Source organism: Nelumbo lutea, chromosome 3 (genome assembly GCF_056320005.1).
Source record: "Nelumbo lutea isolate HS-2025 chromosome 3, American lotus-T2T, whole genome shotgun sequence".
NCBI lineage: Eukaryota > Viridiplantae > Streptophyta > Magnoliopsida > Proteales > Nelumbonaceae > Nelumbo > Nelumbo lutea.
Genome location: NC_142686.1, coordinates 46,110,156 through 46,135,124, shown reverse-complemented (window position 1 = coordinate 46,135,124; position 24,969 = coordinate 46,110,156). Strand labels below are relative to the sequence as shown.

General features: G+C 36.4%; 1 protein-coding gene across 2 annotated transcripts; it reads left to right on the top strand.

The window, feature by feature from the left end:
- Positions 1–467: 467 nt before the first annotated feature.
- Positions 468–24,945, top strand: LOC148864704 (ERAD-associated E3 ubiquitin-protein ligase HRD1B-like). Of its 2 annotated transcripts, none has more exons than XM_088979292.1 (8): positions 468–674; positions 6,302–6,846; positions 15,696–15,872; positions 16,679–16,828; positions 16,926–17,134; positions 20,013–20,160; positions 21,859–22,135; positions 24,520–24,945. In XM_088979292.1, the coding sequence occupies exons 2-8, from the start codon at positions 6,314–6,316 to the stop codon at positions 24,679–24,681; spliced, it is 1,656 nt and encodes a 551-aa protein (XP_088835418.1). In that variant the 5' UTR covers positions 468–674; positions 6,302–6,313; the 3' UTR covers positions 24,682–24,945. The 2 variants fall into 2 exon arrangements, with proteins under 2 accessions (XP_088835418.1, XP_088835417.1); XM_088979291.1 differs by having other exon boundaries at positions 20,007–20,160.
- Positions 24,946–24,969: the final 24 nt, after the last annotated feature.

Below are 24,969 nucleotides of genomic sequence, written 5' to 3'. Positions count from 1 at the left end.
TGATACAATAAAATTGGGACCATGATATAATTGTGTTCCCACCGATTGCAAAATAAAAAATCATTGGCCATTTAGCATAAAATAAGTAAAATAAATATGCCATATAAATAAAAAATACTAGTAAGATATATAACCTAATCTCGGGGCAGATACAGGAGTGTTCTCAGCATGGCTTTTGAATATTCGTTGACTTGGATGGTTGGACCGCTCGGTCCAGAAACTGGCTAGGAGAACAGTTTTTGGCCATTTTTTAAGCATTTTTAAATTGCATCGGACTGATCTGCTCGGACGAACCGCTGACCAAAAACCGGTGGGCAAAGTGATTCCGGTTCCGGGTCAGCTTTTAAACGTTGGTTCTGTAAAATGTCTCTGGTGTTCTCGATTTTGCGGGTCGGACCCAAGACGGGGTGGATCTGATTGGTGTTACTATAAACGACCCGACTAAAATCCACTTCTCCATTGGCGAACAAGCCGTTAGAAGTCCTCCCTTAACGAACTGGGTTCTTACTTCTTACAGTGAAGCGCGAATTACTAACCGCGAATCCGAGAGAAACAACCCAACGAACTATAAGTATACTTCTCTCTCACTGTCCCTGTTTTTGACATCCATCTGGGTTCCGACGTCTTCGTCGACGAAATTCTTATATACAAGACCCCAATTCGGTCTCCACCAGGTACAAATTTTATTAATTCGTTTTATTTTTTGAAATTATTTGGTGTATCTTTCATGGTCCATTAAGCAGTTTTTAGGGTTTTCTGTTCGGTGGGATCTCACTGTTTTACGGTTTCTTCCGGTGATGTGATTGAATCGACCTTATGGCTTCTATGTTAGGGTTTCTATTTTTACTACAATTTGAGTTTTGCAATCTCATAATCTTATTATTTTGGGTTGTCTGAGAGATCTCTTCCGCAATTTCTCTGCTGTGAGATCTTCCACATCCAGATTTGCAGTATTTGTCGTGGATTTCGACATCGGAGGAATGGAGGATTAAACGTTTTTTTCCTCTTCCCGCGTCAATTTTGTTTTGTTTGCTTGAGCATTTCTTTCTTTTTTTTTTATTTTTTTTGCGCCAAATATTGTAAATTTCTCCTGAAATTTCTCTATTTATAATTGATCAAAAAATCATTTATTTATAAATTCACCTCTAATAGAATATACTATCAGCAATATTGATAACCAAGTTGAAATAGTATGGCTTACTTCTGGTTGGTTCTATCGATGCTGGACTCACTCTGGCTTCTAGGAAAAAGAGAAAGAGGGCTCATGTATTTATGTAGCTTTTTCCCCTACCAAATGATTGGGATTTGCAGATTTTATGGTTTTAAAAGCTATAATACGTTCTATTTAATTTTTCAGTTTGATTCCCAAGTTTTCCTTTTATTTATCTTACGTTTTTTTTTTCTTTTCTGTTTATGCTCATAAAATGAGGAGTAGGAAGATTAAATTGACATTTAAATGTTATGTAGAATGTTGGTCATATTATCTGTTTTTCATTAGCATTTGAATGCATGAATTCATATATAAAAGGGACCATTGTCAAATTTATTTTTGGTAGGTAACAAAGGGTGAAACAATGGAATAGGAAACTGGCTGCTAGATTGGATTCTGATTATGCCTGAATTTCCTAATGTTCAAGATTCTTTTGGGTCTGATTTCTGGGCCACTTTGGAATTTTCATAGAGGCTGTATTAAGTTGTCTTTTCTTTTGGTAGGGTGTCTCCTCATCACCCTTTGATGCTCCATGCACTCTCTACTTCTTATTTATAAATTTTATTTTTTATTTATTATAACGAGGATGAAACTTTTATTAGTGATGAAAGGAATATATAATTAACTTATTCATTGAAGAAGGTGTTCATTGGTTGGTTGATAATAGAGGGAGTTGCCTGATCCTATATAAATGAAATTAGAGAGTTTAGATATCTGGCCTGGAATTGAAAGTAAAAAATTCAGTGGGTACCTAGAAAATGGCAAATTGCACGGCTGATGTATTAGCTAAAGACAATTATTTCAGCCTGCAGAAAGACAACTATTTAACAAAACCATCATTACCAAAAGGCCAACAATTGAATGATTTCAGGCCAATCAGCTTGGTTACCAACATTTATAAAATAATTGCTAAGGTGTTGGTGTGTTGCCTCTAAGGATTAAGAAAGTTCTTCCACCGATTATTTATCTCTCATTACGAAGGGGCCTTTATTCAAGACATATAGATTGTGGGTCAAATTCTTATTGCAAATGAACGTGTAGAGGCCCAACGAAGATCTAGGAAAAAAGGGAGTGGCAATTAAGTTGGACTTGGAGAAAGTTTATGATCTAGTGGATTGGGAGTTCTTAATTAACATTATGAGAATTTGTGTTTTGGAGAATTGTTGTGTAAGTGGATCAAAGGTTGCTGGTAAACATGTCACTTTTCAGTGGTTGTGAATGGATTGGTGGTGGACATTTTTTAAGCCATTGTAGGTCAAGACAAGGAGATCCCCTCTCCCCTTTCCTTTTCATTTTGGTGGCAGAGGTTCTTAGTAGGTTGATCTCTAGGGCTTGTTAGTTGCAACTTTTAAAGGTTGGGTGGTGGGGAGAGATAGAGTGGTGGTTACCCATCTCTAGTTTGCAGATGGCATTTTGATTTTTTGTTATGGGGAAAGAGAAATGGGGTTGAAATTTTGAAATTAGTGGTGAGTCTCTCTGAAAGAATGTCTAATTTAAAAATCAATTGGAGCAAGAGTGCGGTGGTTGGTTTAAATTTTGAAGAAGAGGAACTAGGCTCACTAGTTGAGGTTTTGGGGTGTGAAAGAGGGGAGTGGCCTTTAAAATATTTAGGTTTACCTCTACGTCGCAACTTGTGGTCTTTTAGTTTTTGGAATCCAGTCTTGGAGAGAATTGAGAAAAGATTAGCTGGTTGGAAAAAAAGGAATTATAACCTCATTATGGGGGAGAATCACTTAGATAAAATCCACTTTGGTCAATCTCCCTATTTATTTCATGCTTGTCTTTAGGATGCCTCAAGCAATTGCAAGGGAGTGGAGAAGTTGATGAGAGAAGGTGGTCAAAAGAAAGAAGAAGGTGTGTTGGGTCTAGGAAGCATTAGTAAGAAAAACCTTGCTCTTTTAAGTAAGTAGTTGTGGCATTTTCCCTTGGAGAATGAAAGGTTGTGGCATAAAGTGGTTTCAAGTGTTCATGGATTTTCTAGGAATGGATGGGATGTTGGTATTCTACAAAGGGCTAAGCAAGCTGCACCATGGAAAGAAGTGCATGATATTCTCCTTCAATTCCTTGGGCATATTATGTATGATTTGGCTTCTGGTAACTGGATTAGATTTTCGGAAGATGTGTGGGTTGGGGATTCCCCCTTGAAAGATGTGTTCCCTTCACTGTATGCTCTCTCAAACCTTAAAGAGAAACCTGTGTCTGAAATTCTTTGGGTCTCCTTCCTCCTTTGGGGTGGGATGGAATTTGGAGCTAGTGAGAAACCTTAGAGAGTCTGAAATCTCTTCAGCATCTAGCCCATTGAATATTTTGGATAACCTGGTTTTTGATGCTTCTGTGGATGATAGTGAGGTTTGGTCCCTCAGTTCTTCAGGATCGCTTACTTATAAACCATTTTCTCTTCCCTTGTGGCCACCCCTTCTTCCTTTTCCTTTCATGTGAAAGAAGTTCGAAGTGCCCCTATCCCACCAAAAGTGCCTTCTGTTGGGAAATTTAACATGGATGCATCAACATGTGTGATCTTCTGCAAAAGTAAAGGCCAAATCAGTGCTTGTCTCCCAACTGGTGCATTTTGTGTAAGTTGAATGGTGAGACTGCTTCCCACCTCTTAATCTCATGTCCCTTTGCTTGTTGTGTTTGGGAATGGTTTTGCTTTCCTTTTGGTTGCAGGTGGATAGCGGTAGTGTGGATAGTTTGGGAAGAGAGGAACTTAAAAATCTTTGAGGATAGGGAAAGAAACAAGGAGGCCATGGACTATGGAGACTTTTTTTTTGATAAGTAAAAAGAAAATTTATTAAAAAAGAAGAAAAAAAAAATTACAACCTAGGACGGTGTTGAGAGAACACCTCCATAAGTGCAAATCAACTACAAGCATCCAGATCCCAAACAAAAGGCCCGCAAATGACTAACACCCCACCCAGCCCAAAAGAAAACAGCAAAAACCAGCAGCCAATACAAGAAGTAAGCTCTAGAACAAACCAACTAAGCCTGGGAACCAACATAGAGCAGCCACGGACATCCAAGCCTCACCCTCTCACCTGCATCAAAACCCACATCTTCCTTCATTCTTCATCAACAAAATCTAATTCCGATCCTTCACCTTCCTCCCAATTCTCACCCCCTTCTCCAACTGCATTTCACTTGTTATCAGACATTTCTGAAGTCTAGAATTATCCTTAGGTCCTTTCCTTTTGTAAGTTCTCTTAAATCTGCAACATGGACCATCCCCAACCAGCCTTCCTTGAGACGATGAAAAACCTTGGTTACATGAACTAGCTGCCTGTTACCAGAACCTCTCGTTTTTCTCAAGTCCTCAACCTTGTGGTTCACAGAGTTAGTCAACTTCGAGTCCGCTTCGATCTTCTCCTGCTTAACTCCATCCCTAGCTTTCCTATCAAAATTGAAGACCACACACCTTCTTCTTTAACCACCCTCTTAGAGTTCTTGACACTTGTCACTTCCCCTGCTTCCTGTACCATTTCCCTGCTGTTAAAACCACACAAGAAAACCTTAGTCCTTGATGGATTTCCTTCCTTATCAGGATTTTCTTCCATTTCAGCTCTTTCCGCCATTCCATCACCCTCCTTAATTCCTTATGAAAAATTGAAAGTTTCTTTCTCAGAGTTAATGGCTGAATCCTTGACAACAACTCTTTCTTGTGTTCCGCCTTCTTCAGTAACCCAAGGAAGAGCTTGAGGAGTTGTCTCTTTTGAACTTATTACAGCTTCCGGATGTTTCGCGACACTTGATTCTTCTGATCCCACAAATTTCGTAATCACCCACTCCCAGACCTCCTTCTTCCTCTTCCTATGAATGTTGAAAGCTCTCAAAGTATTTTGTTTAAAATCTTTTACCTTCTTTGCCCTCAGGTATAGAGTTGTATCCTTCCTCGCCCTTCTTCCTCCCTTGAACGACCGTTTTTTTTATCAGCAACACAAAATTGATTCATTAGATTAAAAAAACATATACAACAAGAAATTGTAGGCAGAAAACAAGAAATCCTCTACGGTCTCCCACGTTTCAGACAAACATCATGAGCAACCTTTGGGGTGCAAAAAGCTAAGGAAATGGTAATCACAAGGCTGATTCTAGAAGGGGACTCAAAAATAGTCATTGGTTGGTTGAAAAAAGGAGATGGGGTATTATGGCTATTTAGAAATGAGTTCAGGTGGTTCATGTTGCTGTCAAGACAAGTGCAAATTCATGTAAGATGGGTTAGAAGGTCTGCTAATGGGTTGGCAGATGGATTAGCTAAGCAAGGAGTACATTGACATCATTTGTTTTGGGCTCAATGTTAACAGGGTAGTTGGATTTTATTGTTGTAAAGGGTTTTATTTCTAACAACAACTTGTTGTAATATCTTTTTCTTTAAGTTTCAATAAAATTCTGAGTTTCTGATAAAAAAAAAAAACACTAACAATTGATCCTGCTTTGCCCAGAAAAGCAGTGGTGTATGGAGTCTCTTAAATGGATAGAGTAGACCTTGCTGACTTTGACACTTTATGAGTGAGGGATGCTTTTACAAACTATTTTTTTCTCCACTCTTTCTTTTTGACATAAACGAACTTCTCGTATGCATAAAAATTCCATTTTTCCTAATGTTCTAAGGTGGAAAAGTTAAACATTTATATTTTCTTATGCCTATATATCAGATGATGTTAGAATTTACAAGGTATCGGATTTTTATGATTGAATACTATTGCCCAAACTTGCTCTTGAGTCCAATTTTTTGTTCATGTTGCTGACTCTAGACATGCCTCAAAATGTGGTTTCATGCTTGTATCCGTGAAACATTGCAAATAAGTTCTGGTGGTTTGCTCCTATGTCCTCCCTCTTCCTAGGAGCTAGGAGTGGTATTTCTTGACCATATTCTGCTTTTATCTTAGATTCTGCCAAGATCATTAATCCCTTATCCATGTTGTTTGCTGAAGTATCCAAAGTGAAGTTCATTTCATGAATGCTCTAATTATATTAACATCCTTATCAAATTCATTTTAGATGTTGATTTTAGGTTTTATTTTTATCTTTTCTGTTTACTTGATGCCCCATAGCATTGGATTCAGCTGGATTTGGATTCTATTTGTGTTTTGACAGATTGTGAAGGAAATGATGAAACTCCAAACATATGCGGGCCTTAGTTTAGTTGGTACACTTGCTGTTATTTATCATGCGTTTAGCAGTAGGGGTCAATTCTACCCAGCCATGGTGTATCTATCCACCTCCAAGATCAGTTTGGTGCTTCTTTTAAATATGGGTCTGGTCATCATGTGCATTTTGTGGCAGTTAACCAAGTGTTTGTTCCTTGGATCTCTACGAGAAGCAGAGGTTGAGAGATTGAATGAACAGTCATGGAGGGAGGTCATGGAAATTCTTTTTGCAATCACAATATTCCGACAGGACTTCTCTGTTACATTTCTTGCGATGGTGACTGCTCTCCTGTTAATTAAAGCTTTGCATTGGTTGGCTCAGAAGAGGGTTGAGTACATTGAGACAACTCCATCTGTTCCCATGTTCTCTCACATCCGGATTGTTTCTTTCATGGGATTTCTTTTTGTCCTGGATAGTATCTTCTTGTACAGTTCTTTGAAACATTTGATACAGACATGGCAGGCTTCTGTTTCTATTTTTTTCTCATTTGAGTAAGTTATTTATGCTTATGCTTCTGATTCTTTGTGTGCTTAGACCAAAATGCTTCTTGATGTTGTTTGCTTTGTTTGGCAGTATGTTTCTTTACTTACTGTCATTTTTGAGTATTTATGGGCATAAATATTTCTTTGTTGCTTACTATAGCTGTCTGCTATATATATATATATAGTTGAATTCATGAATGCCTACATGTATATGTCCATAAGATGACTTAGTTAAAGAATTTCCTAGGTCATCGACTTGCCTAGCTAGGGTCTCTGCCAATTACATTAGGATCTAGGCTGTTTATGGTCATTAAGCATTTTATAAATATAAGATGTGATGTTAGTTCTATTATTCTGGTAAAATGTAATTATATAATTAAATAAGTAATACATTGTTTTTTTGATAAATAAATATTTTTTTATCAATAACCAGAATTTCGTTAAAGAAGAAAATTATGAATATTGCATCCAAGAGAAGGGGTAAACTCTCTTAGCCCTCCCCAAGGATAGACAAGGTACAATCAAAGATTTACAAGCATGCCCACAATGAATGAACCCTTCTTACCCCCTGTTTTTCTAAGGCATCAGCAAAGAGTTGGCACTCCTTTTAACCCACTGAAGTCTTATTTCCATGCCCCTTGACAGCCACTCAAATTTTTTTTTTCATTTGCATATTCCCTTAAGTCCATTGTCTTCTCTATCCAGCCAGCCAATAACTACTTTGGAGTCACCTTCAATGATTAGATTATGTAAATTTAGTTCTTTTGCTCTTCTTACCCCTTCCAACGCAGCCAAGACCTCTGCCCTGAGAGAATCACCAACACCTACTGACTCAGAAAATAAAGCCAAAACCTGTCCTTCCTCATTCCTAAAGACAATGTTTTTAAAACCAACCTGGAGGTCGACCTGGTTTTCCCACCAGGTCGCGGGCCACCGGTTTGACCAGGCGGGTCGAACGGTTCAGTCGGTGATATAATTAAAATATTAAAAAAATTATATATTATATACCTGTGATGTGCCGCTTGCCGGCGAGCCTGTGATATACACAGTCGCCGCTCGCCGGTGAGAAACAAAGCTATGAAGCCTGTGATGTTGTGCTGCCCAAAGCCCCAAACTCGGCAGTCTGGTGTTGCCCAAACAGAGAAGAATAGCTGATAGCGTCGCCCGAACGTGAGGAATGAGTATGGCGTTTAGCTAGGTGTCTCCGGTGAGTGGAGATCAGATTCTGTCAATCTTCTTCAGCCGTCCATCCTCTTCGTGAGTTTGTCCTCTCCTGTTCTAAATCTTGCATAAACCCTAGATCTAGAACAGAGGAAGTGATAGAATATGTAAAAAGAGAGGAACATATTAACCTTGTTCTCAGGCCCCATGGGAATAGGAGACTAATAGAGCTGAGATTTTAGCGGCGATACAAGGTATTCAGATTGCAGAACAATTAGGGGTTCAGCACTTGGTAGTTGAAGGAGACTCAAATTGTGGTGGGATGGTTGAAAGACCCAGCTTCAGCCATGTGGCAACACAGAGATTTATTAAGGAGAGTAAACTGGCCTACAAGAAATATGACTGTTCCTCTCTATGGGTGGGAAGATCAGCAAACACCTTAGCGGATGGGTTAGCTAAGCAGGGGGTTACAAGGGAGCAGCTATTTTGGGCTGCTTTGTAATTTTATTTTTGGTTAATTCTGTTTTATTTTGATGGAATACTTTTCTGAAGAGGTAACAGCTCTTGCCTCTTCAGTGGTGTTTTTTCTGAATTAATAAATTTCTTCATTCATCAAAAAAAAAAAAAAAGTAAAAAGAGAGGGGGAGGGCTCGAGTTGAAACTTTTGGGGGATTTTACAATTTTTTAAACCTAAAAATGTAAAAAGAGAAGGGGGTCGACAGTCGAACCGTTGCCCGCTTATCGGGTCGCCGGTTCAACCATCCGGATCATCCAGTTCACTGACTTATCAATGGTTTTTACGAAGATACTGGTTTTATGAGAACCGGACCCGGAAAGTTGACTGGGTGATGGTTCGAACGGTTCAACCATCCGGGTCAACAACGGGTTAAAAACCTTGCCTAAAGACACCTCCAATACCTGAAGGTCCTAGGTTATGTCCACTGCTTCGGTCAAAATTTAGCTTAATAAACCCTTCAACTGGTGGAGACCACAATGGAGTAGATCAGTAGAAGCATCTTTCCTTGGTGCTGATTTAGCCACTTCCTCCCAATTATTAAGCAACAAACCTATTGAAATATCCTCAAGTAGTTTTAGGGATTTCACCCAATGTAACACTCTAATTGTAATCACTTCCACAATTGCACTGAAGCTCATTTATTTATTGATAAATAAATAAACAGTACATTGTTATAAAGTTAATCTGACAGGAGAAAGCAATTCTGTGATTAATGTCCTAATGGAGTGGGTGGAACCAAGAGGAAGGTGGAAAGAAACTAGAGATAGATACATGAAAAATAAAACATGTTTTTTATTTTTATAGAACAGTAGCTGTAGAATATAATTTTTTAGTAGGCATCTATTTTGGGTTAGGGCTGTATCCAGTCTACCCCTCCCAAGACCCCAGATGGCTGCGACCAACATTGGGTAATGGCATTTTGTTTATTATAAACACCTTTATAAAACATACAAAAGTTGGTCCATGAGAACCAAATAATCCACCACCAGTGTTGCATGGACTTGGTGGACATGGGGATTGGAATCTGACACATGTCTGGGAATCCGACTCGGTGAACCCCAAAAAGTAGGATTCATGGACAAGTCTCACATAAATAATATTTTATTATATGTTAATATATTTTTAATATTATTTTCTAAATTCATAAAACTATGCAAGCACAACAACTTAATAGTTAAATTACTTGTACAATTGACAAGTTCAACTCACGGCCTTTTAACTATTTGCCATGTGACAACACTAGTTTTTTTTTTCAGTATTTTCCTAATTTCAATGTTAATTGGAAAAAATTCAATAAACAATGGATCACAAGTTATGTGTTAATTTAACAATAAAAATACTAAAGTGCCATATTAGACATTTTAAATGGTTGGACCACTATTAATATAGGTGTTTAAAGTGAGGATCACAAGTTATGTGTAAATTGGAAAGATACAAAGACTAAAGTGCCATATTAGACAATTTGAATGGTTCGACTTGTGAGTCCCTTCCAAAGGTGGGGTGTCCTGTGTCCGTGCAATACTGGTCACCACAAACAGTAGCTAAGGTGTAGAACTTGCCACCTCTTTCTGTCTATTTCATGTTTTGCCAATAAATCTGCCAAATAACACCAATATCTTGCTGCAGACATTTTCTTTTCAAAATGACTGAAGACTCTAGCATATAAAATTTTAGACCTCTGATACAAAAACCCAATTTCCAATTTTCCATCGCCTACCCTATCCTAGAGTCAAATTCCATCATCAAGAGCCAATGTCCTGTCTCCTTGCACATGTTTCCAGACTAGGACTTTTCTTAGATGAACGGCCTACTCCACCAAGGCTTTCAAAAAAAAGTGTCAATTGCATATTGCAGATGAGTGATTCTATGTCTTTGACCACTCATTTGAACCCTTGTATTAAGCCCAATTCAGCTCCCTTAATAGCTTACTCAAGACTTCTAATTCCAACACAGAGCATGGGAGATAATGGATTGCCCTGCCTTAGTCTTCCAGCCTAATCAAATTAAAATTATGGACATATAAGGTAAGGTCCTGATTTTCATCTAGGTCATGACTGATGTTTGCAACGAGGACCACAAGCTTGTTCGCTTCTTCTCTATAAATGTGTCTGACTTGGATCCTCCTCCTTGAATCAGCAAAACTTTTCCGAATGTCTTCAATGATGAACAAAGAACCCCAAGGGGGCTTCACTTTCTCTTGATGCAATCTATTGTAAAATGTCAACAGGGAGTCCCTCTCCACAATGATGTCAGAGCAATCTAAACTAATTGCTGCTTCAATTGCCTCCTTTGCCACTCGAGCCTCTGCCACTGTGATGGAGCACCTTTCTATCCTCTTTACAATTACTTTAGCCTCTTTGACAATTATTTACTATGGCTTTATATGGGCTAGAAATAAGACTAATAGGTCAATAACTTTTTGACTCAGGAGCCCTTCCACTTTAGGGATTAAAGAGAGAAATGTTGCATTTGCACTTTTCTCCATAATATTTTCAATTGTCATTGAAAACTCCAACATATTTATCATATCTTTAATCACCAACCAGCATGCATTAAAATATGCTACAAAGCCATCCGGGCCTGGTGCTGTATCACCATTCATGGATCTCACGCTTCCTAAATCTCCTCTCTCTCTCTCTCTCTCTCAATCATTAACAGCGATTTCATTGATTCAATTTAATTGGGAATACAGTATACACTATGCAGCAGGGTGATCAATCCATCCCTATTGAATTTCAACAGCTCAAATTACATTTTTTTTTTGTTTTTTTGATAAATTACAACTCTGCCCACAACATTTGTTCTCTATGAACCAAGGTTTAAAATGTCGATGTCGATGTTGATGGAAATGTCGCTTACCAAAATATAGGACATATGTCGGAAATGTCAAAAATGTCGAGGGGAAATATTGTAAAAATTAGAGACACTGTGGAAATATTATGAAATATGTGGAAATGTGCAATCATATTGTTTAAAATGATAAAAGAAGCATAAATACATATTTCTAGACTATTATCTTATTCCCAACCATTATATAAAGCTAAGAAACTAAGATCAATAACAAATTAGTAAATGACGATTTACTGATTTATTATGCATTTTGATGTTTTTACAAGGTTATCTGATATTTTCTTTTCTTATTTTTAATTCTGGTTTATTATAAATTCTAATATATTTATTTCACACTAGTAAATAGAAATAAATTTATTCTGATTTTTTAAATATTAAAGTTATAATACATTATGTTTTTCTATAACTTTAATAAACTGATTCTCCTTTTTGTAGTATTAAGATTATGATAAATTCTGATTTCTTATAAAACTTAATGAATTTATTATGATTTTTAATACTAAACTTATAATAAATAATGATTTATTATAAAATTTAATAAACATTTTCTGATTTTAATAAATATTTTAAAAAATACTAACTAGTTAACATTTTATTACTTGAAAAATATTTTATTTTTATATTATAAAGTAATTAATTTATTCTTTTGTTTTAATATTTTGTTAATTCTTTTTTATAAATATTTTATTTGATATATTACATAGAAATTATTAATGGAATAATTTATATTAGCAACATTTCGCGATATTTAAAACCATGCTATGAACCCCTTATTGGCTAGTGAGTCATCCAACCTAGTTGCAGATCTCTTGACCATCTAAAAGTTGTTCCCAGTTCTCTTGCCAACCTCTCTTAAGTTTGTCTTTAAACCCAGGCACCTTCCCCAAATCTCTTCTTCCTCGAAACCTCTTGTAACAACCTTGCCTTTCATCCTCCAATTTATCCAACTCTAAGTCCTCATGAATCATTATCTAGACAAGAAGCTGATTTTGTGAACAACTTTCAGTAAAAAAGTGCTTAGAGCTTCTTTAATCTCCCTTAGGTCGTCTACTAGGATCTTTCCCACCTTCAGCCTTATCATTAGGGGTGTCAATGGTATTCGAAAATCTGATTGCGAATTCGATATTCGACGTAACTGAATCGAATTCGAATAATTCGAATATCTAATCGGTCGAATTCTGATATCCTATTCTTACCGAATAGTTTGCTGGATTCGAATTCGGATATGACCTGATTCGATTCAATAAATATCCAAATTCAACCGATTACTTAATTCTTATATATAATATATAAAATATTTTATATAATTTATATATAATAATTAAGTTATATAAATAATTTACATATTTTTATATCAATAAAATATTTATTAATTATCTAAAATAATTAATTAATTGAATTTGAATCAAATCAAATATTTGAATATTTAATCGGATTCGGATATTGAATCGAATTTGAATATCGAATTTTCTAATTGGATTCAGATTCGGATATTGGAATTTCTAATTGGATTCAAATTCGGATATCAGAATTTCTAATCGGATTCGAATTCGATCTGCTTACACCCCTACTTATCATATAGTATCTTTTTTTTTCTTATCCCTTGCATATGCATGCATGATAAAAGGACATGTTTCTACCTACAGCTTTCAACCAAATCACTCTAGATTTCTGCTTCCAACAGACCTCTTCATAATGAACGATCTTCTCCAACTCAATTCTGAGGTCTTCTTTCTCCAGTCATGCTTCTATAGGAATGAACCCATTTTCCACTTCTCCTCCACGTTCTCCAGTAATCTCATTTTTGTCAACATTTCCTTTTTATGGCTTCCACCATTCCTAAATACATTAGCATTTTAAGAAGCTGTAATTTTCAATGACTATGAGATCTACTCTTCCTTTCTCATAAAACCTCATCAATGTTTTGCTCTACCATTTGTTAAAGTTTTGGGTGCTCCAGCCACATCTTTTCAAACCTGAATGGTTTAGGGTGTCATTGAAAGATACCTCTCAGTAAAATTGGTTTGTGGTCAGACAATATCATTTGCAATGATTCTTGAACCAAGTTCTCTGATTCATCTCCCGACCCCTATCAAATAGAAATCTGTCCAGACTCCTAAAATTATTGGTGACTAAACATTGGACCACATGTATTGGGTACCTGTCAAAGTCACTCCATAAATAAATAAATCTCCTAAGACTCCCCGATGTGATTCATTATTGTTTAAATAAATGTATCGATCATAGGAGAAAATCTCCTTAATTTCTACCCAAATTCTAATTTCCTAAAGCATCATCAATCATGATACAGATTTTCTAATAAAGATAAAAACCATACTCCTAGATATCCTAATGACCCTGTTGCAGACCTATGCAAGTCCAAATAATTCTTTAAATCTATACTATTATTAAAAGTGTGAATGAGAGTGTGAAACTTTTGTTTGACCAAAATACCTCAATTTTTTATTTTGGTTTCTCTTTAATTGTAAGGACAAAAATGTAATTTGAACAACCACTTTTCTCCACATTCAAATCCCTCATTAAGTCTTATATTTAAGATATTAACATTCATTGAATCCTATTCTTACTAGAATATCCCTACATTTCTCCTCATTCAATTCATTTAGGCTATGTTTGGTTTGAAGGAAAAGGTAGGGAAAGGAAGGGACAGACAGGGAAACCAATACAAGGGTTGTAAAGGTTCCCTACCTTTCTCTTCCTTTCCCTACATTTTCCTTCAAACCAAACATAGCCTTAGGGTCATAGCTGTCAAGGCACCACCTAGGCGGGCACCTAGGCGACAAGGCGCCCTTGGAGGCTCGCCTCACCTAATTGCCAAGTAGTTTTCTGTAGTGTGTTATAAATAACTTTTATATTCTTAATTTTTTGAGGTTATAAATATAAAATAGACATTTTTAAACTAAAATATTCATTTTGTGTGTTTATATACTAATTTCTTTTTATGATTTTCTTATTTGTTAGGGTTTAATCAACATAAACATTGCTAAATGCTGTATTGAACCCTCAAAGTCTTCAAAACCTGAACTAATAAGCAAGGAAGAACATAAAATGTTGTCCAATCAACACATTTTCTTATTTTTCCTTACTAATTTTGTGTGTTTATATACTAATTTCATCTTCATCTTCATCATCTTCTTCTTCTTCTTCTTCTTCTTCTTCTTTTCTTTCTTCTTTTTCTTCTCACAAATATGTTGGAATATGTTGATTTTCTATACTTTAACATGAAGTGTATACTTTTCTTATGAAAATTATGGAACCTAGGGAACTACCATAAGATACATGTTTTTACTAAAAAATCCATCGCCTAGGCGACAAGGTGCCCCCTTGTCGCTTAGCCTCGCCTTGGCGCCTTGAAAACTATGCTTAGGGTATTAACTCTCATTCTTTCATTGAATCCTATATTAATTAACCATATTAAAGAAAAATAACCGTGATAAAGAATACTTGTTTTTATTGATGATAGAAATAAAATAAAATTTTAAAACCAACGCAAAAATTTTAGTTTTTTCTTGTTTGGTGGCAAGTCAACAATTCAACCTTTTTGGGTCAGATGTGTAAACCCTTGATGTCATAATTAAATATTAATAATAATAAAAATTAATAAAGATGAAAGCACACACAAGTCTAAAAAATATGAAAAAAATTTTAGAAAACATTTGAGAACATCTCTAATATCGTATATTCATCATATATTAAACAAAAATAAGTGTGACAAATAAGAACAATTTTATAGGCACAGAAATATAAAAAAATTGTAGAAATTTTTGGAACATATTATTTACTATCATCATCATCATATCATCAAAAACTTCCATGTGCACACTTACTAGTGTATTATATATTATAATATTCTAGAGATCTTTTAGGGCCCATGACATATTATTTACTATGCAACATTTTTCCTATTGCATTTGTATGGGCTAGCTGGACATGCCCCAAATTCACAATTATTTTAGTATTTTGCCCTTATTATTTTTGCTTTCAAGGGCCTGATCCTGATCCCTATATATTGTGGTGCATAGTACACCTAAGTTTTTGGCTACCTCAAAATGTTCTAAAGCATTTATTGGTAATATAATAAATGATCAGATATACAAAAACAGTCTAATCTTGAACTTTATGGAATAGAAAATATTTTTCATACTTATTCTTTCTTTTCTATCAATTGGTTTATAACTAAATATTGTTCTGTACCATCAGTAGTATCACCAATAAAAAAACAAAATATTATTCTTGGGTTTCTGCTTATGCGTTCCTTTGTTTACTTTTTTAATTAACCATTTTGGTTTTCCTAAATAATGTTTTTCAGGTTCATGATACTAGCGACAACAATAGTGTCAACATTTGTAAAATATGTTTTCTATGTTAGTGACATGCTGATGGAAGGACAATGGGAGAGAAAGGCAGTTTACACCTTTTACTTGGAGCTTATCCGTGACTTGCTTCACTTATCTATGTACCTGTGCTTCTTCTTTCTGATTTTTGTGTAAGTAACTTGTTCAACATTGGTTTTCCATTTGGAGGTATACACATGTAGATGCAGTCATAATACATAGCGACAATGAAAAACTGATCTATTGACAATGACATAGCGACAATGAAAAACTGCAAATATAGTCATTGCTAAAAATAGTTGTACTGCAAATATAGCCAATTAGTTGGGGTTGGGTTGGGTTGGAGTGACTTAAGGTTGTGTCTGGATTGGATTGGTAATCCTATTGTATGAGTCATTTTATAGTTTATATTTATAATATCATAAAATATAAAAAATAAAGTATGCATATTTTTTCAAGGCTATTCAGTACTCTTTTTGCATGCCTAGCTCTGTAAAGGCCCTTCTTGAAAGTTGGAAAGTTGGGGGTATGAGCAAAAAGGGTAGGATCTTGTGGAACACAATTCCTTTGGCAGTTCTGTGGTCCATTTGGAGGGAGAGAAACAGGAGGATTTTTTATCAAAAGCAGCTCCAGGTAGAAAGGGTGATAAACTTAATTATAGATGATCTTAGAGGGTGGCTGAGTACAAATTTGCTTTTCAAGGGGGATGTTTTGGCTTCACATGTGGCAGTGATTTTTTTAGGGTTCTTAAAGTTTGTTCATCTGTACAGTGAGAAGTTATACTTGTATATATCTTTTTGATTAATACAATTTTACTTTACCTCTTCAATTAAAAAAAAAATCTTTATAGCCCTAACTTCCTACTAAATTAATTTTCTTGCCATTTTAGTTGTGTTTTCTTATTTATGTAATCATTTCCTGTCATCCTTTATTGATTCTGGAGCTGCTTTTATCCTAGGAATTATGGTGTGCCATTGCATTTGATTCGTGAGCTCTATGAGACCTTTTGTAACTTCAAGATTCGTGTTGCTGATTATATTCGGTATCGGAAAATCACTTCAAATATGAATGACCGTTTTCCTGATGCAACACCTGAAGAACTTGATGCGTGAGTTATTTTCTTGGCTTGCCTCTTTATGTCTGTTTTTATCTTTTGATTATCTCACTATATTAAGCCTTTTGAAACAATTTTGATGTATATGCAGTAATGATGCTACTTGCATTATTTGCCGTGAAGAGATGACCACAGCAAAGAAGCTCATCTGTGGCCACCTTTTCCATGTGCATTGTCTTCGGTCATGGTTGGAGCGGCAACATACTTGCCCAACATGCAGAGCGTTAGTTGTTCCACCTGAAAATGGGACAAATATGGCTAGTGGCCGACATGGAGCACAGACTGAGGTTCATCAGCAGGGTAAGGTTTTTAGTCAGTTGGCTGGTTTGCTTGCTTTATCATACTTCTGTTGATGTTAGGGTGTTGTACTGCTATCCTTTCTTAATTGTAGTTATGAGTAATTCTTTTATTCTTTTCTTTCATTTTTTTTAATCCTTTAATCTTTTATTTCTTAATTGCATATTTGCATTTATGTATGTATGCCAACGGTGTTCTGGTCTTTATATGTTGTATAGGGAGGTACCCTGTTACTTCTGGATCTCTCTCAATTGATTCATCTCTCCTTTATTCTTCCCTCTTCTCTTTTTCTCTCCTCACATTTAGTTTCTTACTTTTTCAGAATTATTTAAAACAATTATTTTTTTTTTTATCAGTAACAGTCAAGCAATTTTATTGATGTTTATAACCATTATACAGGTTTACATGGTAGGAAGTACTGTAGACTACCTCATATCTTTAATAAAATTATCATTATTTATCCAAAGAAGGTACTGTAGACTTCCTCATGCTATATACTCCAAAGAAGTTCATACATTAGGCTTCCCTTGGACCCCCACCCAAATTAACCCCTTGCCTGGCTAAGGCATCACCCATGCTGTTTGCACTTCTAGGAACTTATTGGAATGTGGCTGTCATTTCTTCAACCATTGATCTGACTTCCTCAGCAAGTATCTATATGTCCATGTTCCCTGAGTATTATTCCTTAATCATCTCACCACTTACTTGGAGCTCCCCTCCACTATTATATTTCTGTAGTTTAGGTTCTTGCTCAATCTTAGCCCCCGTAAGACTGCCAGCAGTTCTGCCCTGGTTGAATCTTCATGACCAATGGGTCCTGAGTAGAGTTCCATTACAGTCCCATCTGATTATCTGAACACCCTCCAATGCCTAAGTTCCCTGGGTTCCCTAGATTTCAGCTGTCAAAGTTCATCTTAATAGTTAGTAAGGCAGGTTGCATCCATAATGTGCTTACTTTTGATCTAGCTGTAGATGAATTGGCAATGATCTGCTAGTTTCACCAATGGATATATGAGCAAAATTTGGTAAAAGCTTTTACCCAATATACAACCCTTGCCATAATTGTTTCATAACTGCTTTAGTTAGGCATTTATCGTCAAATATCTTCTTGTTCCTTTCTTTCCATGCTGTCTACAGTATGACTGCTCTCGTACATCTCCATGGTGGTTTTATCCTTCTTCCTAGTTGTGGAGAAAAAGTATGTCTTGAACAAATTCCTCAAGTTAGATATGGGGTTCCACCTATAGTGAAAAAAAAAAAAAAAAAAAAAACAAATAGCAGTGACAAAAGAACAGGAGATTAGCAAGTCTGAAGCAGTCTCACAACTTGCTCTGCAAAGAAGACACATTAGGAGAGAGGAACAGCAGTTAGGTCCTAACCATGTAAGGAATAGGACCTCCCAAAACAGCCTTAATAAGAAACTCTTGAATCAAAGATGGATCAAGGGAGAAGACAATGAACAAGGAAGCACGAGAAAAAATGAAAAGTGCAAGAAGTCTACACTCTACAGTCTTTTAGACACGTCCAAAAAAAGCTCTCCAGAGGCTCGATAAGAGAGGACACAATACAAACCTCATCATCTATAAGGTCTCTCCAGAGATCAAGCCAAAAATTTGTTCTATCCCTAAATGGACCTCCTCCCTACTGAAGTGAAGAAACCAAGGAAGAGATTTCTTTTCAAGGAGTAGCACAAGTGGATCTAGCAGCCAATCCTACATCCCATCCATCAGCCACATGCCATGAACACACTTGATTATCTCATGCCACAACCTATGAGTTTTAATCGGGAATCTTCACAGCCATTGACTACCAACTTCCCCATGCCCAGTCCCCCTCCATCTTTCTTCTGCATCATGCCCTAGTTTGTTAAATGATCTTTTTTAGAGGTTCTTGGCTCCCCAAAGGAAGTCTCTCGTAATTTTTCTAACTTCTTTGCAATCAAGGTTGGTATTTTGAATACTAAGAGGAAATAAATGGGTAGGTTGGATAGGGTATGTTTATCAAGGTAATCCTTTTCCCTAAAGAAATATAGCTCTTTTTCCAATTGTTTAGTTTCTTAGAAAATCTTTCCACAACGGGGTTCCAGAATCTATGTGGCTCCAGGGTCACCACCCAAAGGTAGCCCAAGGTGCCTTATAGGGCATTCTCTTCTTGCACATCCTAACACAATGGTGTATCTCTCTATCTTCGATACCTCCATGTTGAATGACTCCCACTGTACAACTCTTCCCTAGATTGACTTTTATGATAGGTAATTTTTCAAAGCATTTGATCAAGGACTGTAAAATTTTTTTATAGAAGTTACTGACAAGGCTGATAAGTCTAAAATCCTTGGGATGGGCAGTTTCATTATTTTCTGGGATTAGAGCCACAAAGATTAAATTTTCCCCTGCATTGGTAATGGCTCTGTTAAGAAATTTTCCAAAGGCTCCAATCAGATCAATCTTGAAAGAAGGCCATTGTAAACCCATCAGGCCCAGGTGCTTTGTCTCTCGCCATAAATTTTAGGTGAATTATTTGAGGTTGGATTGGGTATAAATTGGAGATTTTTGCACTTGTGGAGGTTGCGACAGGTATGTTTCAAGCTTTTCTTCCGGAATTGATTGGGACAGTTGTGCATTTTGCTGCCTAGGAATGTTCTAGTTTTAAAGGAATTGCATCCTAGAGAATGGAGATTGACTCTTATAAAGAGTCTTTGAACTTCATATAATTTTTTGAAATTTAGTTTTCTCTTCCATTCCCTATGACAATTGCAATTGATTGACAGCATGTTGAAAAAGATTAAAAATATGAAAGTTATCAGTTGGCTATGGGAACTGGGAAGTACATCCTAATGGTTTTATTTTTGTTCTTTACTTTTTTACACTTTGGCCAGACACAGGAACTGCTGGTACATCCTCTCAGGGTTCAGTAGATGATGTAGTGGATGACAACTTGAGGCGGCATCAGGCTAGGCTACAAGCTGCTGCTGCAGCTGCTTCAATCTATGAGAAATCATATGTATATCCTTCTCCAAATACTTTTTCATGGTATGGAATGTGTGTTTTCAACTTTTCACGAGTATTAAGATGTTAGCAACTTTTTCAATGTTGATGGCTTGTTAACTCATTTAAGTGGCAAAGTATATTTATTGTTTTGGTCCTTTTGGATGGTTTACATAGGCTGAATTTTTTTGTTGCTTAGAATATGCAGTGCAAGTAGAAGCAAGCACTGTATGTTTGTTATAGGTGTGCAGTTCCACAAAATAAGTGATATTGGTATCATTTGGTGCATGGTTTACACCTAGAAGCCTTTTTTGGTACCACTAGAAGTTCGATTTTGGAAAACCCTATGCTGAAAATTAGAAATGAGACTACAAATCTGTTGTTCTGCGTGTACATGGTATGGGGTACCACAAGGATTTGTCCCTTTCCATTGTGTATGACATTATATTTCCCCCTGGAACCAGCTCCCAAAAGAAATGCGATTTAGTTGCTCCTTGTCTTGAAAATGAGCCATCCATGCTATTTGCACTTCTAGGAGCCCAGTGATAAGTGCCTAGCAATTCTTCTGTCAATGATCTGACTTCTGTCAACAGGTATCTAAATATCCATGTTCCCAAAGCATTATTTCTTAACCAACTCACCACTACTTTGTAATCCCCCTCCACTGAGATATTTCTGAAGTTTAAGTGCCTACCCAATCTTAATATTTAGGATTGCTAACAATTCTGCCGTAGTTGTATCTCTATAATCTCCACATCCAATAGGCCCTGAATAGAGGGCATAAGAGTCCCCTCATGTTTTCTGAAAGCTTTACCAATGCCTGAGCTGCCCAGGTTTCCTAAACTGCTGCCGTCAAAGTTCATTTTGATGGAAATAACTATTAGTTCACCTCCTTTCGGATTACACAAGTTAACCTCTAAAGTGATTAATCTTTAATTGGTCAACAGGATTGAAAAATATGGAGTGATGATATGATGCTGATATCAGATGGCTTTTAATATTGGTGACTAAGAAAGATGTTTGTGCCAAAGAAGTTTCTGGATTGATGTATCCAAATGAGTTGCAATTGACTTGAATTTGTTTATCAATGGTAAAGAGCTTGGCCTAAATAAATATGGTAGTGGACATGGTTAAGTTCTGGATTATTTTGTTTATGGGAGACCCTAAATTGGGGTCCATGTTGCATACCATGTGGTTGGTGTTGATAATTTTGCTAAAAGTATCATCGTTGTCATCTTAACTTTGCCCCAACTATATGGATTGGCTACATGAATCCTGTTCCACCATTCTGTTTTGTTCATTGTCATATCCATTGTTAAACTATGGGCTCTTAAATCATTTCTCACTACTTCAATCTATGCTTGTTTGGTCTGCCCCTAACTCTTCTAGCCCTTTCAACATGTAATAGATCATTTCTTATTGGTCTATAACCTCTCCATGTGACCAACCATCTTAGTCTACATTCCTTCATTTTACCACCTATTGGAGCTACTTTTAGGTTCTTTCAATTGAGTTCATTTTTTTGTCTCATCCTTGCTAGTTTTTCCACTCATCTATTTTAACATTCACATTTCTGCCACACTCATTTTTTGAACATGTTTCTTAACACAGAATCTAATTCTTAAGCATTGTTTTATGGATCCTTGAGCTTTTCATTAGAGAAAAGAGGGTATCAACTTCTTGTGCTATTTGTTGTAAAAAGTATTGCAGGAGTCATCACATTATTTTTCTTTCTGCTTATAGGTATCCTGGATATGCTTTAATTCCCCAGGCATATATGCCTTCAGCAAACTCCTGCACTATGGATTCAGCTGGAAATGCATCTGGGGAACCACACAATCAACAATTTGCAACCCATGGTGGACAGTCAAACTTTGTGTATCCTCTGGCTCCTCACTGCCCATTCATCCCTCTTCAGTCTGCTGGTGCTAATTTTACAGGGCAGAGGCTGGGTACTGATCTAAATGCGGAATGCTCTTGCCTGGAATCACAGGAAAGATTTATTCTGCACCAGATTGAGGTACAGTGCTCCAGTTATCTAGTGGAATTCTTGATCCCCCTTTTGGTTTAATTAAAATTGTGGCTAGCATTCTTGATTCTTCTTTCTGATTCTTTAAATTATGTTCAAATACCATGCACTAAGTAGAGCATTGGGTGTTTATTTATGAGACACCATTTGGTCAACGTATGTATTGTATGGCTCTGCATGATGAAAAATTGATTTAATATCTTTACATTTTTTTTTTCCTGAGAAGATGTAGTATAAATTTCATTATCAATAGAGAGGGGCATCTCCCCCCCAGATACAGTGAAACAGTTCCTATACAGTGAAAATGTAAAAATGACAGAAACTATCACAATAATATCCTTACTATGCCGACTTATGTAATGTTTTCTGGGCAATATGGTGGGCTTTTTGGTTATTGATTGTTCAGATTATCATCTTGTTTTTCCATTGTTGGAGCTATTGTTAAGGGTGGATAAGACTGTCTCCACAAACTTTTAATAGGCACTTTGACATCTCAAAAAAAAAATCCATAGATTTACCTAGGAGCTAGGTAAGAAATTCCACTCTTCAAATCTAAAACATAAAAATTCATCTTTTAATGATTCCTTTGTTATTTTTGTATTGTATATAACGCCTACTTCATCATTTAAAGCTTTTTTATTTTTTCGACAAAGGTAAAGTATTAAATTGTATTAAAAGTGAAATCCAAATACATCAGCCCATGTACAACGAGAGCCTGTACATTGGGAATATACAAAAAGACCTGAGAAATCAGTGGAAAGAAGGTCCAGTGTGCAAAAAAAAAAGATAAAAGCTGGACACCATTGAAAACCCTTTGTACACTTAACCAAGAACACAGAAAGCCTATAATTTTGTTCTTAGCTGAAGCTAAATCAGACTATTTGCTGTCAAAATTTTAACAAATGCTTTCCTTCCAAATAAATAACCCACAAGGTGGTAATTGGAAAAATCCTCCAAAGCAGCTTGCCCCTTAAGTTCAAGGCCCTGATTGTCCACCCTTGCAGAAGCTGAAGGACTGATTCGAGCAGGCAAGAATGAACACCAAAAGCAACACCAAGCCATTTCTCACAACTGATAAGCTACAGTGGATGAAAAGGTGACTGGAGGATTCAGGGACCTCATTGCAGAAAGGACACAAGATACTAGGAAGATGCATTCCCCTTCTGAGCAGCCGGTCTGATATTAGGCATTTACCTAGAGCTGCAGTCCAAACCAGGGAGGCTATTTTTGAGGGTATGTGGGATTTCCAGATTAAAGCCCAAGGGAAATCAGTGTCCTCTCTAGAAACAAGGTTGCTGTAGAAGGATTAAGATGAAAGCTTGCCTGATAACTCCCAAGACCAGATTCTTTCATCATAAGACTGAGGGTTGGGCTTTATACTTTGAATGAGGCTTAATAGCCCAGTCAGTGGATTGTTTTCCTGATCATTGAGGTTTCTTCTAAAAGTAGGGCCCCAAATTATTTCACTATTCACTAATTCAAAGCAGTCTTCAACTACAGCATCCTTGTCTTGTGGAATATCTAAAAGAGAGAAACATTTTTCTCAAAGCAAGGTTCCCACACCATTTATTATGCCAGAATTTGATGTGGTTACCTTTGCCAACCTTGCATCAAATGCCCTTAAAGAAGTCAGGAAGGATAGTAACATTATTTCTCCACCAAGGTTTGTGAGCCCATACTTATCCACAAACCACAATGATCCTTCTGCATAGACTGCTTCTCTTCTGCTGAATCTTTAACACCTTTGTTCACAACTTTAATATTTCTGATGCCTAAACCACCAACTTTTCTTGGTTGGCACACAGTTTTCAAATTCACCAAGTTGAGTTTAAATCTATTCATCCAACCAGCCCATAAAAGATCCTCATTTTCTTCTCTAAAAGCTTTGCAACATTTACAGAGATTTGAAACAATGATAGGTAATAAATAGGGAGTGAAGACAATACACTCTGAATTAAAGTAAGTTGTCTTCCTCAGTTTAACCTACAACCCATTAGCTTGACCATTTCTTCCTTTTGCCCCTTTGAACACTGGGGATATATTCATCTTGTGGTGTTTGTGGGCTTATTTTGATGTATATAAGGGGTCTCCATATCTAAGGGGTTTAAGAGGATTAATTTGTGCTAAAGTCACATAAATTAGAATATTTGATGAGATTAATCCAAAAGAAGAAGAGCCTGGTGGGTTTTAGACACTATCACAGTTCAATCATGTTTTACAGCATATCATGTTTTAGTTTCCCTTCACCATGGAATCTTGTTTTCCTAGTTATATTGACACTGAATTACTTGCAAGCAACTACTTCAATTCTGCTCTTTTTGTTAGGCAAAATTTCATCTTTTTTATTTATTTGTCTTTTTATCTGTTCCTGCCAGATTCTGCAAAACCAACAGAAGCTTTTGCGACAGCAAAAACCTGACGAAACCATGAACATGACTTCCACTTCATCAGATAGCAAGGGAAAGGCCAATGCATCTCCATCCTCATTCCCATCTGTTTCTGACTGTGGTCATCATGGAGAGGATGAAAAACAGTAATGTCTTCATACTTGTTGCAAAGCGATTTGAAGCTTATAGAGAAAATGCAGGGTCTTTTTTCTTTTTCTTGTCTCCCTGTTTTTGCTCCCTTATTTTTTTGCTCCTTTATCTCCCTTATTGTGCATATCAGTTTTTTTATGCTATCCTGTAGCTATTCTGTATATATATATTCGAAGGGAGTTTCAAATTTGCTGGCTGTCATACTTCGACAGTGTTCTTACAAGCTAACCATAAGATTTCAATTTAATCTGATTGACCCATCTAGTCTTAACCTCTCTCTCTCTCTCT